The sequence below is a fragment of the Zea mays genome, chromosome 8, assembly GCF_902167145.1.
Source record: "Zea mays cultivar B73 chromosome 8, Zm-B73-REFERENCE-NAM-5.0, whole genome shotgun sequence".
In the NCBI taxonomy this organism is placed as follows: domain Eukaryota; kingdom Viridiplantae; phylum Streptophyta; class Magnoliopsida; order Poales; family Poaceae; genus Zea; species Zea mays.
The window spans coordinates 173,151,923-173,170,173 of record NC_050103.1 but is presented as its reverse complement, the minus strand read 5'-3'; the positions used below and the strand labels follow the sequence as shown (position 1 = coordinate 173,170,173).

General features: G+C 44.0%; 1 protein-coding gene across 1 annotated transcript; it reads left to right on the top strand.

Moving 5' to 3' along the window:
• Window positions 1-15,132: 15,132 nt before the first annotated feature.
• On the top strand, window positions 15,133-16,621 carry LOC103636453 (transcription factor DIVARICATA). Its single transcript, XM_008658804.4, has 2 exons — window positions 15,133-15,785; window positions 15,881-16,621. Exons 1-2 carry the CDS (start codon window positions 15,352-15,354, stop codon window positions 16,062-16,064), a joined length of 618 nt encoding a protein of 205 aa, XP_008657026.1. The 5' UTR covers window positions 15,133-15,351; the 3' UTR covers window positions 16,065-16,621.
• The last annotated feature ends 1,630 nt before the right edge of the window (window positions 16,622-18,251 follow it).

Here is an 18,251-nt window from a genome sequence, read left to right as displayed (position 1 = left end):
CGACCTCGACCGGATGCGCCCCCGCCGCCTCCTCCTGCTTCAGGCGTTTAGGTTCAGGTCCCTTTTGGTGTTTGACGCCAAAGGGGGAGAGATATGAGTTGTGAGAGCTAGGGGGAGTTAGAGAGTTAGTAGAGAGTCAGAGTCATTTTGATGTAATATATGTGCTTGCTACTCTGTACTAGCTTGATGTTTTTGGCTCACAAACTCGTCATATACTCTCGTCATTTACTCTCGTTGCGTTTGATTGACTGTGTGTATTATGTTTTCACCTTATATCATATCACCAGTCTTCTAGCTCTTGTTTCATTAATTTAACTTCACTTTTATATGAACAAGAATCTTATGATGTGTATGCGCTCACTCTTATTATTATGGTACACATTCTTTCTGTCAAAGATTACTGAGTATAACTAACCATTCTTTCAATTGACAGAATCTTCAAAACAAACTACTCTCACAAAACTTGTAGGGTTGTCATCAATCACCAAAAAGGGGGAGATTGAAAGCATCTAGGCCCCTGGTTGGTTTTAGTGATTAATGACAACGTAATATTATATGTGACTAACGTGTGTTTTGCAGAGACAAATGGTAAGTTAGGTCGCATGACAGGTAGAAGTACTACAACGGTGAAAACAATCCCGGAGATAAGAACTCGAAGCGATGGCTAAAACGACGGAACAAAAGGTGAAGGTCTACGGAGTCCGAGTGTCAAGGAGATGTGGACACTCGCGATTTAGTTAGGTCTTTTATTCTCTTTTAGCCGTACTATAAAGAGGGGTTGTCGATGAGTAGTTTGACCAAGAGAGTTCTAGTGTAGTGTTGGTGCACAATCACACTCATATACAGTGCTAGGTGTCACTCTAGAACTCACACACAAGTTAGAACAAAAACCGATTTGAAAATCAGCTGAAAATCAAGACTTAGTGTTTCTGGCTTAGGGGCACCGGACTGTCCGGTGTGCACCGGACTGTCCGGTGCACCCTCTGCCAGGTGGGGCCAGCCTGGTCCACGGCAGAGTCCTCCCCTTCGCAGAAACCCGAGAGCGCAGCCTTCGGAGATGAATTTTAGTGGCACACCGGACACCGCACCGGACTGTCCGGTGTGCACCGGACAGTAGACTGTTCACTGTCCGGTGCGCCATGAGTCCAACGGCTCTCTGTCAGAACTAGCCGTTGGAAGTGACCGTTGGCGCACCGGACTGTCCGGTGCGCCATCGCGCAGTGAATTGCCTGTAACGGCTAGTTGGTGGGTGAGGGCTATTTATACCCCCTCCACCCACCATATTCAAAGTCTTGCACTCCACATTTATTCCAGCACATTGCTAGAGCATTGCAAGCACCAAGAGCCTAAGTGAGGAGATTAGAGAATCATAATCCGCGCTTGTTCCTCATTAGCGCTAGTGAGAGCCACCTAGAGCACACACCACTTGCATTAGGCTTCTCTTGGTCAAGCGAAAGTCTACGGCTTGTTACTCTTGGTGATCGGCATCACCTAGACGGCTTGGTGGCGTTGGGAGCTCGGTGATCACCGTGAAGATCTTGTTGGTGACCCGACTCAAGTTTGTAAGCGGTCTCGAGGGATCCACCGCGCCGGAGTGGCAAAGGATCATCTCGTAGTGAGCACTTGGTTCTTGCGAGGACCAAGGGGGAGCGATACCCTTGCGCGGGTGCTCCAACGAGGACTAGTGGAGAGTGCCGACTCTTCGATACCTCGGGAAAAATTGGAGGAGTCTTCTAAACTTTGCTTTACATTCCGCACTTAATTCAAGCACTTTACATTGTGTATTTGTTTAGCAAGTATTTGAAGTATTATCTTAGCTTTGTTACATTTCTAGTATTATATTCTTAGTGCTAGTTGTTGGGGTGAAGTTGGGCTCTTGTTTAGCTCTTGCTTAGGTTTTAATTAGTGTTGATTTTTAGAAAAGCCCAATTCACCCCCCTCTTGGGCATCGTGATCCTTTCAGCCACAAAGATAAACAATATATAAGTTACCAACTACTTGTAAACAATATAAAATAGTTGAGAGAAAGACACCGAGATTTATCCTGTGGTATCGGTGATTTGCCGGTCACTCATAATCTACGTTGAGGTGGAATTCAAGCTCTCACTTGCTCCTCTACCAAGACACGGCTTGATCTTTGAGCCAAGTGGACAAGAATTCACTCAATATCTCGATTTCACTAGTCTCACCTTTGCTGCTCCGGCGAGGTAGGCGCAAACCTCTCACAATCAACTTCGCGGCTCCTCCACAATCTTCACGGAGAGCTCAATGGATACAACACCTGAACCGTCTAGTAGGTGTAAGACCCAAAATTAGTTGAGAAAAAAAATATATAAACAAAGAATCATAATGCTTTGGAAATTAGGAAAATAAGGAAAATGATGAGAAAAGGGATTTTTCTTTTAAAGGAAACCATTTATACATCCCATGAAATAGATAAAAAGGAGAATAAAAACTTAAACTGGTGATAATAAAATAGTATGGTTTATATTCACCCTTGGATTTCAATGGATACATTTGAAAAATCTGAAAACTAAAATAGAAGTATAAATTTGAATTTGGAATAGAAAATAGAGAAAAATAAAAGAGAAGGGAAGAACTAAGAAAAATACTACATAAAATAAAATAAAATCAGAATAAACATCCTTCACACTTATATTATTCAAACTGAGGACAAGTTATTCACAAAAGTTTGAATTTAAACTTGAACTCAAATTGGATTTTGAAAATGGAGAAAAGAAAACAGAAAATAAAAAGAAAAGGAATTCTAACCTAACTGGGCCTGCTACCTTGTATTCGGCCCACTTAAACCTCCCACGCGCGGCCCATTCCACAACCTGGCGCCGACAAACCGGGCCCGCGCGTCATCCTCTCACCCCTTGCCGCGCTCCTGTCACCGCTGACGAGTGGGGCCCCCTGCCCAGTCACTCTCACCCGCGCTCGCTCCTCTCTCCCCCTCTCTGGTCCGCGGGGTCCACATGTCGGGCTCGCCCTCAACGGCTCGCCGCAACGAACGCGCGCGGACTCCGAAGCTCGCCGGTAATCTCGGCGTCCGTGCAACGGCCGCGGGTTGCTCCTTGGGTATAAAGCCGAAGCTCCACGACCCCTTCCCTCATCCACCCGTGAGCTCAAGCAGAAGAGGGCCGACGCCGCCATTTGTGAGAGCGATCCGCCGCGGGCGAATCCGAGCGTACCGACGACCGTGCTCGGATTAAGGAACCCAGGGGCCCTTTCGGATGTGTTGAAGGTGGCCGTGGCTCCTGCGCTAAGGTTGGACCGCCGGTGTGCTGGCAATTTCTTGCCGGAGCACCGTCCCTGCCGTGGTGCCGCCGCATACCGTGGCCAGCTCGCCTTGACCATCGATTGGAGGTAAGCCGCTAACCATAGGATTCGCCTAGTTCTCCTCTTCGCGTAGGGGCGTCTGGTGTGTAGTTTGGGGGCTTGATTGGCCGTATGGCTCATCGCCGGCCATGGCGCCGCCGCCCCTGGTGACCGGTGCCGCCGTGTTCTACTGTGGATTGGGGAAGAAAACTGGAGCCGTTGGTCAACTGATGGACGGCTCGGATTTCCTTTGGGGTACCGCTTCGGGCCGATCAATCTCATTCGATGATCAGTAATCCAACGACTGGCGTGTGTTACGATCGTGACCTTGGATCTATGATCCGATGGCTGCTGTGTGACACCGGTTTGGGGAAATCGGGATCTAATCGGGGCGCTCCGTGGTCGATCTGACGACCCATATCACCGGATACCCCTTTCGCGTGGCAAATTTTATAAAGAGCCCCTCCACTTATTTGAAATAAACCCGCAGTCCAGGGTGACTGTGCTCTGTGTCGGGGGAAACTTACGCGGTGGCCCCTGAGTTTCTTTTTATTTGACGCGCAGTCCAGATAACAGAGAAATTAGATAATTGATATTAAAAATTGATTTTTAGTATAAAAATAAATCTTAAAACTTGTATAATTCATATTTAATTCATTTTAACTCCAAATTGAGTCATTCCAGTTGCAATAATTTTGTATTAATATTGTCTATCAACTAGTAACACTGTTTAACTATGAAACTTGAATTAAAATGGTTCACTTGGATTAATCTATTCTAAGCACTAAATAATTTCGGAAATTCATAACTAAATAACTATAACTCCAAATTTAGTGATTCTTGTTCCTACGACCTCGTAGCAACGCGTAGATTATTGTTACTCGGTTTGTACTTATGTTTGGTGTAATGTTAATTTTGCCTATACAATGTTTGTTTGTATTGCTACGACTAGAGTGAGATCACGTATCACCTGAAGATCATCCTGGTACCTGGATTCTCAAGGCCCAGGCAAGTTGTGCCCTTGATCACTTCTTTTTACCTACTCATGTTCTAATTAATCATAATGATCTGCATAGGTTAATTTTGATGGGACCCAATAGGTTACCCTAGTTTGTCTATCTTTATACCTTGTTTACCACTGAACTTTCTGGGTAGTACTTGCTAGTGCTATATGTGGTTTTGGGTATGAAGATTACACTATTCATGATTATACTTTTGTTATCAGTTGTTATTTATGGTTCATGTTAAGATCATTATGTTAATTGGAACATGGAGAACCACCCGGGAAAACAGTGCTACCACAAGGGTTTAATGGGACGCCCTTGGCTGATTAATTAGGAAAGCTAGTGGAAGACTACCTTACCCGAAAGGGGCAAGGGCAGTAGGGGAGAGGTCAGTGCGGGAAGTGCCCTCGGGAGGATTTTGCTGCGATGGCGGTCCTGCAAGGGATTCCTGTACTGGATCTTCCTATAAACTGTAGCGGGTTTTCGGAAGCTAGTGGAACTTTGTAAAGGCCTCGTAGTGGATCCCTAGCCATTCACCTCGGAAGTGTCTTAGGGCCTTGCAAACCCTGGCGACATGGGATACACGACTTGTGGGTAAAGATGCGCAACCTCTGCAGAGTGTAAAACTGGTATACTAGCCGTGCTCACGGTCATGAGCGGCTCGGACACTCACATGATTAATTTATGGAACTAAACTCAATTTGTCATATGCATTGCATTGCAGGTGATGTGGTTACTTTTGTTCTACTACTTAATTGGGTTTGGTATTTACTTATACTTAGTAACTGCTAATAAAATTTTGACCAACTTTAAAAGCAATGCTCAGCTCTAACCATCTTCTTTGGTAAGCCTTACACTTCACGTGAGCTCCCACCTTTGGCGAGTTCATGCACATTATTCCCCACAACTTGTTGAGCGATGAACGTATGTGAGCTCACTCTTGCTGTCTCACATACACCACAGGTCAAGACCAGGTACTGCAGGATGATGCTCATGGAGGATGCTGTGATGAGTTCGTGAGAGGTCTAGGCCGTCGTCTCCCAGTCAACTTTGGGGTTGCTGGACCGTTGTCTCTTGATAATGTAATTATTTATTTTGTATAGAGCTCCTGTTATATATAAAGTTGTGACATTCGATCCTGTGCCACTATACATCATATGTATGAGACTTGGTCCCAGCATACCTGGTGTTTATGTTAACCCCGGGTTTTGGACCCCTAAAATCCGGGTGTTACAGAAGTGGTATCAGAGGAATGTTGACTGTAGGACGAAACCTAGATAGAACTGGATAACCCTTACCTACTTACCTTTGCTACTCTGATTCTTTTCTAAACTTATCTTAATCTAATCTCATCTATTTCCGCTTTACTCTGATTATTCTTACCTTTTCTTTTCTAAAAGACAAATGTGGATTTCACACTTTGAAATCCTGTGACTGAAGTGACCTTTAGGAATAGGAGACCTAATCCTAGGAACAAAAATAAAACTATTTTATGAGTATCTATGCACTTGAATGTTTGTTCTTATGACACTTGTCTGATTTGGATCTTCGTTTGCGTGTGATGAGTTGTGGAATAATGTCCACAATTGCATCTGCATATACACATAGGTATAAAAATATATTTATAAAATAACTAGACAACCTAGATTGTCCCCATTGGAACATATCTATCTTAAGAGATTTATCTTATCCTAAAAAGTTCTCATTCTAACCAGTTCATCTTATCTTAAAAGATTCTCCCTTATCTTAATAGATCCATCTCATCTTAAAAGATACTCATCTTATCTTGAAAAGATTTTATCTCATCCTAATAAATCTAACTGACTTCAAAAGATTCTACCTTATCCTTATGGATTCACCTTGTCCTAATAAGCATATTTACCCCACCCTAGTAACAACCAAGATCTAATCCAAAGTAATTAGATATTATCTAGTCTAATCTAGTTCTATCCAACCTAATCCAGATTCTATCTAATCTAAATATGATCCAATTTAAAGTGAGTTATTAACAAGTTAGTTAAGTTGGTGATATAGGTTAGACACTGTCTCTACAAATATATCTTAACCTAAATTAATGTCTTATACCAACTCATCCTTGAACAATGGCCTACCTATATCATATAATCCTATCTTAAAAGTTTCTACCATATCCTAATAATATTTATTCTACCCTGGTAGACCTAGCTAATCTTAACTAGTTTAATCTAGTCATACCAACCTAATCTAGATTCTATCTAATCCAAGATGATCTAAGCTAGATTAAAGTTACTTAATGCTGATACAAAGGATAAGGCTATACTCCAAAACTCACTTAAGCCAAAATTGATGACCTAGATCAACTCGGCCATACCCAACAACTTGACCTAAATAACAAGTCACATAACTTACCCAATCAATAGGGACTTAATGGATTGCATAATTTATCAACCACCACCTGACATCAAATCAGATTTTGACCTACATAATAGGTTACATGACCTATCCAACCAATCTAGAGGCAAACAACCAAACCAAATTTTGACCAATCTCATTTAACTCCTAAGCCACCCACTAAACTAGCTGCTCTACCTACTTGTCACCCACAAAATCAAAGTCCCTAACTCTGGTGGCAACCCCAAGAATGAAGACACCAAGGTCTGAAAAGAACAGCTCAACCTCGACAAGGAAGAAGATGAGTCAAGATCCACAATCTTGGATGGAGTCTTTCTTTACCCCACTCTTTCTTACCCAAACCTATATATACCCTAAAGACATCTTCTATCCTACATAATAAAGTGGACATACATATAATACCCATGCTCTCCTATCACTTACTAATAATAAAAAAGAGAGACCCTTGATTTAGAAATTAAAAGCTAAATTGCAAACCAATCCTTTTGTATTCCCTTTTCTTACAAATCTCGAGGACGAGATTATTTTTAAGGGGGGTAGGATTTGTAAGACCCAAAATTAGTTGAGAAAAAAAATATATAAACAAAGAATCATAATGCTTTGGAAATTAGGAAAATAAGGAAAATGATGAGAAAAGGGATTTTTCTTTTAAAGGAAACCATTTATACATCCCATGAAATAGATAAAAAGGAGAATAAAAACTTAAACTGGTGATAATAAAATAGTATGGTTTATATTCACCCTTGGATTTCAATGGATACATTTGAAAAATCTGAAAACTAAAATAGAAGTATAAATTTGAATTTGGAATAGAAAATAGAGAAAAATAAAAGAGAAGGGAAGAACTAAGAAAAATACTACATAAAATAAAATAAAATCAGAATAAACATCCTTCACACTTATATTATTCAAACTGAGGACAAGTTATTCACAAAAGTTTGAATTTAAACTTGAACTCAAATTGGATTTTGAAAATGGAGAAAAGAAAACAGAAAATAAAAAGAAAAGGAATTCTAACCTAACTGGGCCTGCTACCTTGTATTCGGCCCACTTAAACCTCCCACGCGCGGCCCATTCCACAACCTGGCGCCGACAAACCGGGCCCGCGCGTCATCCTCTCACCCCTTGCCGCGCTCCTGTCACCGCTGACGAGTGGGGCCCCCTGCCCAGTCACTCTCACCCGCGCTCGCTCCTCTCTCCCCCTCTCTGGTCCGCGGGGTCCACATGTCGGGCTCGCCCTCAACGGCTCGCCGCAACGAACGCGCGCGGACTCCGAAGCTCGCCGGTAATCTCGGCGTCCGTGCAACGGCCGCGGGTTGCTCCTTGGGTATAAAGCCGAAGCTCCGCGACCCCTTCCCTCATCCACCCGTGAGCTCAAGCAGAAGAGGGCCGACGCCGCCATTTGTGAGAGCGATCCGCCGCGGGCGAATCCGAGCGTACCGACGACCGTGCTCGGATTAAGGAACCCAGGGGCCCTTTCGGATGTGTTGAAGGTGGCCGTGGCTCCTGCGCTAAGGTTGGACCGCCGGTGTGCTGGCAATTTCTTGCCGGAGCACCGTCCCTGCCGTGGTGCCGCCGCATACCGTGGCCAGCTCGCCTTGACCATCGATTGGAGGTAAGCCGCTAACCATAGGATTCGCCTAGTTCTCCTCTTCGCGTAGGGGCGTCTGGTGTGTAGTTTGGGGGCTTGATTGGCCGTATGGCTCATCGCCGGCCATGGCGCCGCCGCCCCTGGTGACCGGTGCCGCCGTGTTCTACTGTGGATTGGGGAAGAAAACTGGAGCCGTTGGTCAACTGATGGACGGCTCGGATTTCCTTTGGGGTACCGCTTCGGGCCGATCAATCTCATTCGATGATCAGTAATCCAACGACTGGCGTGTGTTACGATCGTGACCTTGGATCTATGATCCGATGGCTGCTGTGTGACACCGGTTTGGGGAAATCGGGATCTAATCGGGGCGCTCCGTGGTCGATCTGACGGCCCATATCACCGGATACCCCTTTCGCGTGGCAAATTTTATAAAGAGCCCCTCCACTTATTTGAAATAAACCCGCAGTCCAGGGTGACTGTGCTCTGTGTCGGGGGAAACTTACGCGGTGGCCCCTGAGTTTCTTTTTATTTGACGCGCAGTCCAGATAACAGAGAAATTAGATAATTGATATTAAAAATTGATTTTTAGTATAAAAATAAATCTTAAAACTTGTATAATTCATATTTAATTCATTTTAACTCCAAATTGAGTCATTCCAGTTGCAATAATTTTGTATTAATATTGTCTATCAACTAGTAACACTGTTTAACTATGAAACTTGAATTAAAATGGTTCACTTGGATTAATCTATTCTAAGCACTAAATAATTTCGGAAATTCATAACTAAATAACTATAACTCCAAATTTAGTGATTCTTGTTCCTACGACCTCGTAGCAACGCGTAGATTATTGTTACTCGGTTTGTACTTATGTTTGGTGTAATGTTAATTTTGCCTATACAATGTTTGTTTGTATTGCTACGACTAGAGTGAGATCACGTATCACCTGAAGATCATCCTGGTACCTGGATTCTCAAGGCCCAGGCAAGTTGTGCCCTTGATCACTTCTTTTTACCTACTCATGTTCTAATTAATCATAATGATCTGCATAGGTTAATTTTGATGGGACCCAATAGGTTACCCTAGTTTGTCTATCTTTATACCTTGTTTACCACTGAACTTTCTGGGTAGTACTTGCTAGTGCTATATGTGGTTTTGGGTATGAAGATTACACTATTCATGATTATACTTTTGTTATCAGTTGTTATTTATGGTTCATGTTAAGATCATTATGTTAATTGGAACATGGAGAACCACCCGGGAAAACAGTGCTACCACAAGGGTTTAATGGGACGCCCTTGGCTGATTAATTAGGAAAGCTAGTGGAAGACTACCTTACCCGAAAGGGGCAAGGGCAGTAGGGGAGAGGTCAGTGCGGGAAGTGCCCTCGGGAGGATTTTGCTGCGATGGCGGTCCTGCAAGGGATTCCTGTACTGGATCTTCCTATAAACTGTAGCGGGTTTTCGGAAGCTAGTGGAACTTTGTAAAGGCCTCGTAGTGGATCCCTAGCCATTCACCTCGGAAGTGTCTTAGGGCCTTGCAAACCCTGGCGACATGGGATACACGACTTGTGGGTAAAGATGCGCAACCTCTGCAGAGTGTAAAACTGGTATACTAGCCGTGCTCACGGTCATGAGCGGCTCGGACACTCACATGATTAATTTATGGAACTAAACTCAATTTGTCATATGCATTGCATTGCAGGTGATGTGGTTACTTTTGTTCTACTACTTAATTGGGTTTGGTATTTACTTATACTTAGTAACTGCTAATAAAATTTTGACCAACTTTAAAAGCAATGCTCAGCTCTAACCATCTTCTTTGGTAAGCCTTACACTTCACGTGAGCTCCCACCTTTGGCGAGTTCATGCACATTATTCCCCACAACTTGTTGAGCGATGAACGTATGTGAGCTCACTCTTGCTGTCTCACATACACCACAGGTCAAGACCAGGTACTGCAGGATGATGCTCATGGAGGATGCTGTGATGAGTTCGTGAGAGGTCTAGGCCGTCGTCTCCCAGTCAACTTTGGGGTTGCTGGACCGTTGTCTCTTGATAATGTAATTATTTATTTTGTATAGAGCTCCTGTTATATATAAAGTTGTGACATTCGATCCTGTGCCACTATACATCATATGTATGAGACTTGGTCCCAGCATACCTGGTGTTTATGTTAACCCCGGGTTTTGGACCCCTAAAATCCGGGTGTTACAGTAGGCGACAACCTCCAAGAGTAACAAGTCGATGACGCTTGCTCGGTGTACCACCTAGTGCCTCAAAAGATCACAACGAATGCAAATGCACTAGAGTGTCTCAATCACTCACTAGAATGCGATCTCAATCAACTAGTGTGAGTGCTTGAGTGGAAGGCTCTCAAATGAGTTCAATGTGTGCTAGAAATGGCCAAGAGAGCCTCCATATACGAGCTACACTTCTATTTATAGCCCCTCAACACATATGTAGTTGTTATGTGCAACTTGCACAGATTCTACGTACACGTGGACGGTCCGCGCCCTAGGGCCGGACAGTCCGTCGTACCAGTAACGGCTATATCGACCGTTTGAAACCTGTCAGAGCTGTCAGAAAAGTCAAGGTCGAACGGTCCGCCCACTGGGACCGGACGGTCCGGAACCTGACACACTTGAGTAACCGAGAGCTTGATCAGTCTCAATAATACGAGCGGACGGTCCGCCAATCATGGCCGGACGGTCCGCACATGGACAACTTACCGTCCGGCTAAAAACCCCGGACGGTTCGTAGTACAAAAACTCAAAAACACACTGTCCCTGTCCAAACTTGATTCTCCTTACGCGGACTGCCCGCCTGTCGGAGCCGAACGATCCGCCACAAAGAGGCAGAGACAGACGACTAGCTTACCTCTCTGGCAGAGTCACGGATGGTCTGGTCATCTGGCCCGACGGTCCGTCGTCCTCAGACAAAAAAGGTTTTCACGCTAATTTAAAAGAATCTTAATTTTGAAACCTGTAGCGCTGTTAGCCTCATGCACATGTTATCGTTTATGCTCTACGAGGCACTAAGTTATACACCACTCAAGTTCATTGACCCCTCTTAATAGTACGACTATCTATCCTATTAATCCAGTCAGTTTCTTCTCCAAACACCTGCTGACCGGCAAAAGCAAAAAACCTATGTTTTACCTTTGCCTTCACTTGATCCACAATCAATGGTTAATGGTTCCTTAAGAACTTTGTTGTACCTTGTGGTTCAGTCATGCAATCTTATCACTCAAAAAACTGTTAGTCCATAATCAGTTGCCATTAATTACCAAAACACCACTTAGGGGCCTTGATGATTCACAATATGTTATTATCATATCTCGTATGGTAATAGAGATATTAAGGATGTATTGATATATTGTAATTTGATCTTACCGAATTATATAGATCTCCATATAATTTCTATCATGTGGAAACACAAGGTGATAATGATGGATATTACATATGTTGCTAGGAAACATTTCATATGGGTTGTATTCTACATATATCCTCTCATACAATATGTTGCATTTGTTATAACTTTAACGTGATGATGCTTACCATGTTGAGTGAGATTGAATTGATCAATCCATCATTGGGATGAAATGAAAGTTATGGACAATTCTATTGGTCATGGTTTCCCTTGGGATGGATACTCTACGAGTATCATCAGGAATAAGATTTTAAGTCCCTCTTATCTTAAAATCTAATCTAAATTGGTTAGATCCTTTGAATTATTTTCAAAATAATGAGTGTGGTCCATTGCAGGGATTGTATGGACATTGAAAACCTTACATGGTTCTATGGTGCATCTATATGATGACCTGAAGTGTGTCCTTCGGACAACACGCGACCATTAAATAATAATGTCTTAAGCTTGAACACATTAGCCTTCACACTACTAAATTTACCGAATATGTTTACAATGACGATTGTTTGCCTTAGTATACAGAATAATATCCGTAATGGGTATGACTAATCTATGATTCAGACATTTCAGATCGTTCATGACTATTAGTAATGAATTGTCATCTCCATCTAGTTATGGTTGGAGTCAAGAAGTTTTGCATGCTTCTGACTTGTGATTAATTGTATGTAAGAGTTTCCCTATGATTTTAGTACGTGAGAATCTATAAAAGATTTCTCATTCGTACATTGGGATGTTTTCCCAATCTCACCACTGCAGCGTACATGTATGGGCACATAGAAAGTTGGGGATATATGTGAGAATTTATTCTTTGTCGATCATTAAGTATTTAGGATCTCTTTGTAAGAATCTATTTACAACTCGTATGCTAGATATATTTGAATCATAAGCATTTCCAAACATTATGGGGAGATTTCAAGTACAAAAAAACCAGGAAATTATATGGAATGCGATAAGCGTTCAAGCTTAGGATCACATAATAAAACCGAACTATTGGGGTTCAACGATTTGCAGAAAGTTGCAAATCGACTGTCGTGTGCATTTACTATTATATACCACTCAAATTAATACTACGTGGAATGTGCCAGAAAGAGTGGTTACATGAAAACCACTCAATTCCCTATTGCAACGATGTTGTAAATAAGAGAGGGAGAAGTATGGTCACTAATTATGATTAAGATGCTTGCACGCAGCTGAAGGCTAGACCTTCTGAGATAGTAAATGTAGACCAACTATTTGTTGGTAACCAACCTAGTGCTGGTAGACACTTAGGGGATATGGATTATCCTGTGAATGGATGGCATTCACAACCAAGCTCAGTGCACACTAATGAAGCTAGGGTATCGGAAACCTTTGATTCTTGTTTTAGGATTTCGCGAGGAATCATAAGGGTGCATGAGAAAATGATTTCATGTCAGCTGAAGAATTGTGTTATTTGAAAGCTACAAGTGTAGACACATACATCTCAACAAATTGTATATGTGCTCCAAGTGATCCAATAGACTATGGTCATAGCAGAGCATGCGTATGCTCAAACTGGATCTTGTTGAGTCATACAATGTTGCACAGATAGCCTTGCTCACCGAAAAGAAGTGTTGAATTATTTCCAAGTGATCTATAATACATAGTATTTAAATTTTAAATACGGTAATATTTATAAATGATATTGTTTTACATAAATGATACTGTTAAGAGGCTCGAATTATCATTACCAGACGAGGCCCGAGCAACCGCACCATTCATTATCGTTACGAGGCCCCGGTTATGTTTATAAGGTAGCTTTCGGTGACTTTGCTATAAAGTAAAAGACTCGCTAAAATCTAGGTGTTCCAATTTTAGCTTCTCTTCAATGACAGTTATTATATATTTTTTATTTGAAAATTAGTTATAGTTTTAGTTCGCTACAATTTATTATAGGTGTAGTATGCAATCGGGCCGTTGCCAAGATTGGTGGGCTACGATCTTATCCGCGATTCCGGCGGCCCACGGCTTGCACTCGCGTTCTACTGTTCCACACCGCTTTCCTGACGACAGACAGCCAGAGCATCCAATCAAAACGTGGTCGCCTCGCCCGGTTCTTCTGGGATCGGTCAAGCACTGACTGCGTACCTGCAGCCGGAACAGCACATGAAAAGGCAGGCAGTACACAGTAGTACACTCACGGTCACGGACCCACCCAAGTGCGGAAGTGCCCAAATACGGAATAATACCCGATCAAAGGGGTCATCGACTCATCATCAGTCATGAAAATTAAAACCCCTGGGACGCTCACGCTACGGCTACGGTATATAGTGAGTAGTGGCTTCAAGACGGACTGTGGGTGCTTATATATGCATCCATAGGTGATGTGTTCATGGAGTGTTTATTTACCATAATTGTATGTAGAACAACTAATTTATTAAATATTATTAATCAAAACACCACACAACAACATAGACACAAGAATACATAAGAATGTAGGGCTTGATCGCTTTAGATTAAAGTCGATTGTTTGTACTGCTGCAGTTGCAATTTATAGAGACAAACAGTGTAGAAGTAGTATAAGTATGTATTCCCTTTTCTTCCTGAATTTATAATGGTGAAAGTAACCTTCTACTATTTTCTACTATATAAAGCATCACCAGATTTCACGGTGCAATGGTTCCACGGTCCTTTTTCTTCCCGCTTTATACAAAAACAAGATAAAATTATACATAAGTAGAGATTTGAATATTAGTCATTGATTCCACATTTACACCTATCTAACTAATAAAATACATATTTTATGTTTTATTAAATCAAAGTTTACCATGTGATATAGAGAAATGCAGTAATATACGTACATCAACTTCCCCATCACTTCGTTAATTTGACCACCATACAAAATATTTTGTTGAAAACGTTTTTCTCTGATACCAGTTTTTGAAGTTCATATTTTGCCAGTTGGCTTGAACTGAATCAACAAAACTTTCTACGCAAGAACCGCGAACAGAAAGGGAAAATATGGCAGAACCACGAACTTATGGCTTGTTTGGAAACCCCTTCTCAAGTTATTTTTATTTTCTCAAGAAAAAAGGGATTTAAATTTTCTCACGGTAAATTAGTTTATTTTTATTTTAAAAAATATGAATCTTTTAAAAATAGAGTTTCTAAACTAGCCCCGAAAGCAACAAAAAAAATACCAACGCAACACAGAAGAAAATACTGGGGTTCACGCGAAACTCACGGGAGAACACCTGCGAGTGCGAAGCGCGAACCGTCCAGCTTCCAGATGTAAAGCGCCCGACGTGTGTTCACCTTGGTGCACCTCCGTGGCCCCGCCCACGCGCAGCAGCCTACACGTGTCGACCAAACCAGCGAGGGCCCAGCGTCCCCCCGCCCGCACGCTCAAAACGTGTGCGCGGCGGACCCACCGCGGCCGCGGAATTTGTGTACGGTTCCGTTCACCTCACCGGCCCACACTACCCGAATCTTTATAAATTCGCGGAGAAAACCAGCGGCACACGGCGCCGCCGACCCATCATCCGTCCACAGCCGCAACGAACGAGAGACAGCCAGCCAGCAACGCCGCGCACGCAAACGCAACGCAGCGACCGTGTCGATCGACCAGCGGAGCGGAGGTTTGTTTGAGTCGACGGGCATGGACTTCCACCACAGCAGCAGCAGCAGCGTCCACGCGCACGCGGCAGCGGCGCGGCCGTGGATCAAGGCGGAGGACTTCAACCCCAGCAGCAGCGTCCACGCGGCGGGGCCACCGGCGGTACCGGCTGCGGCGCGGCCGTGGAACAGGGCGGAGGACAAGGTGTTCGAGAGCGCGCTGGTTGCGTGGCCCGAGCACACGCCCGACCGCTGGGCGCTCGTCGCGGCGCAGCTCCCCGGGCGCACGCCGCGGGACGCCTGGGAGCACTACGAGGCGCTCGTCGCCGACGTCGACCTCATCGAGCGCGGCGCGGTCGACGCGCCCAGCTGCTGGGACGACGACGACGGCGACCACCAAGTCCGCGGCGCCGGCGCTGACCGGGCGCGCCGCGAGGCCCGGCGCCCCGGGATACCCTGGAGCGAGGAGGAGCACAGGTACGATCGAGACGATGCCGCCGTCGTGAGCACAGTTTTTTTTTTCCCTGATCGTTTTTCGCTGCTTTATTTACGTTGCTGTTGCGTATGCGCAGGCTGTTTCTTCAAGGTCTGGAGAAGTACGGGCGCGGGGACTGGCGTAACATCTCGCGCTTCTCGGTGCGGACGCGGACGCCGACGCAGGTGGCCAGCCACGCGCAGAAGTACTTCAACCGGCAGTTCAACCCCGCCAGCCGGAACTCCAAGCGCAAGAGCATCCACGACATCACCACCCCTTGACCCTGCCCGCCGACGGCGAAACAAGCAGTAGCCAGCCAAGTAGGGAGCTTTGCTGTGGACGATCTGAGAAACAGAGGCAGGGAGTTCCAGTCAGCAGCTAGCACATGGTCTAGGCTCACTCGTACTAGTCATTAAAATAGAGTTAGGATTGTTGAAACATCTAATGGAGTCTGACGTGGCACCGTCGTGTCGAGTCTAGGCGGATGCAGATCGTCAATGGAGTGAGTCACTGTTAGGATGGATGGTGCCTTTATAGTTTTGTATGTATGCCGGCGTGGCGGTGTCGAAGCTGCAGTGGATAGACTTGCACAGTTGTTGTCTCCGGGCGTTCCTTCCAAAGCAAACAGGCAGATGCATACTCCGATCCACGCAGGTGGCCAACTCCCATGTGTCACTATCGCTCGGGAGGGGCTCCAGCTCCAGGGCTTGAGCGGCACGTGGTTGGCTGTTTCAGGACACTTGTCGATGCCCAACTCCCATGCTTCTGTTTTGTCTTGAGCCCACCGCCATGCACTGAATCTAGTACATCACAAGTACCAAAAGTTTATTCGTCATAATTATGCTCAACAACTTATGTTTATGTGTTTATCAGATTGTATATATAATGGTGCAGTGGTGGACCCAGAATTTAGAGGCAGCCAAGACGACATTATACTACGATCCTTCGTACACTGCTGGCTTACTTCTACCTATCATACGTTCTTCTATCTATTAGAATTGCTAAGGCAGCCTAGGTCGTCCGCCTGAGGTGCCTGTGTTGGGGGTTCATCTGTGCAAAATATTAAGATAGTATATAGTTTATAGAGTGAAAATGTGGAATTTAAAATATAAAATAATTAGAAGTCGTCTAAAGGGATGAATACTCGAAATCTGAAAATTATAAATTTTGACATCAAATATATCGTCAGATGTCAGATAAATTAGTCACGGACGTACGATCCGACCATGCACCCTGGACGGTCCGTGAGGACGCTAAAAAAGAGTTTTACTAAACCCGAGACCTTCAGGTTTCTCTGGTTTCCAAAGGGCGGACGATCCGTGCTTAGTCTCGGACGATATTGTTCTCTCCTTTGGACAGTCCATAGTAGAAGGTCTGAGATTTGCATAGTTCCTGTTCGAGGTACACCGAGGTGTCGCGGACGGTCCATCGGAAGGGACCGGACAGTCCGCGCTTAGGTGGTTTCTTCATAAAGCTCTCACGTCCAGAATAATCGACGTTATTTCGGACAGTCGACTTAAAATTGAGATGGATAGATTTATGCACCTGTGAAACAAGCAACTAGACAAACTATTTAGTCCATTAGATTGTGATGATCATCAATCATCAAAATCAATTTAGAGAAAATGGTAAAAGGTCATTTCCCTTTCAATAATATAGGAGAGTATTTTGCACCACTGATAGTTGATAGTTTATAGAGTGAAATTTTAAAGAGAAAATGAGATAAAGAGAGCCGATAGAGATAGTCTTATTGTCGGAATTTGGCCCACTTGAGGAAGGTCCAATTCAAATAAGTAAGCTAATGTGATGTGAGTGGTGACATAAGGGCTTTAGTCTTATATTGGTTATCTAGGTAGGAGATAACCAATTTATAAGTGAGAGTGTTCACTACTCCACATGCGCACGCTCGCTCACGTTTTACGTTTTTTCGCGTTATTTATCGCATCAATTGTGACGATGCACGATCGCGTCGTGACGTGTTCTAAACGGTGGTTTATTTTTTACCTTTTGTGTATTTGGTTATCAAGTACCATACCTAGACTGTCTTGTCAACCAGAAGTAATAGGCGCGCACTACGTGAACTCCATGCGGTTGCACCTAGAGAGATTTCAGGGCGTAGTTTTGGAATTTAGCAGATCGAACCCGTCAAGTTGCTGTCACCCTCTATAAATGTGAAGTTTTTCAGCCGGAGGGTGCACGAAAAAGCAACCGACTCGTCTTCTCATTCTCATATCTCTCTTTATGCCGCTGCTTCTCTGCCCCATCGTCTCTTTCGTCCGTCGTGCAACAAATCAAGAGAGAGCAGTGTCTCCAAACCAATGCCTGTTGTTTGACGATCTGCACTGTTGTCGACGAATTAGGTTTCTGTGAAGTGCTTCGCGCACGTCTGCTCGGGTTCCTCACCATCACTCGTGGAAATCACTGTAAGTAAATCTGCATTTTCAGTTTTTTGCGATGATGGTTTTATG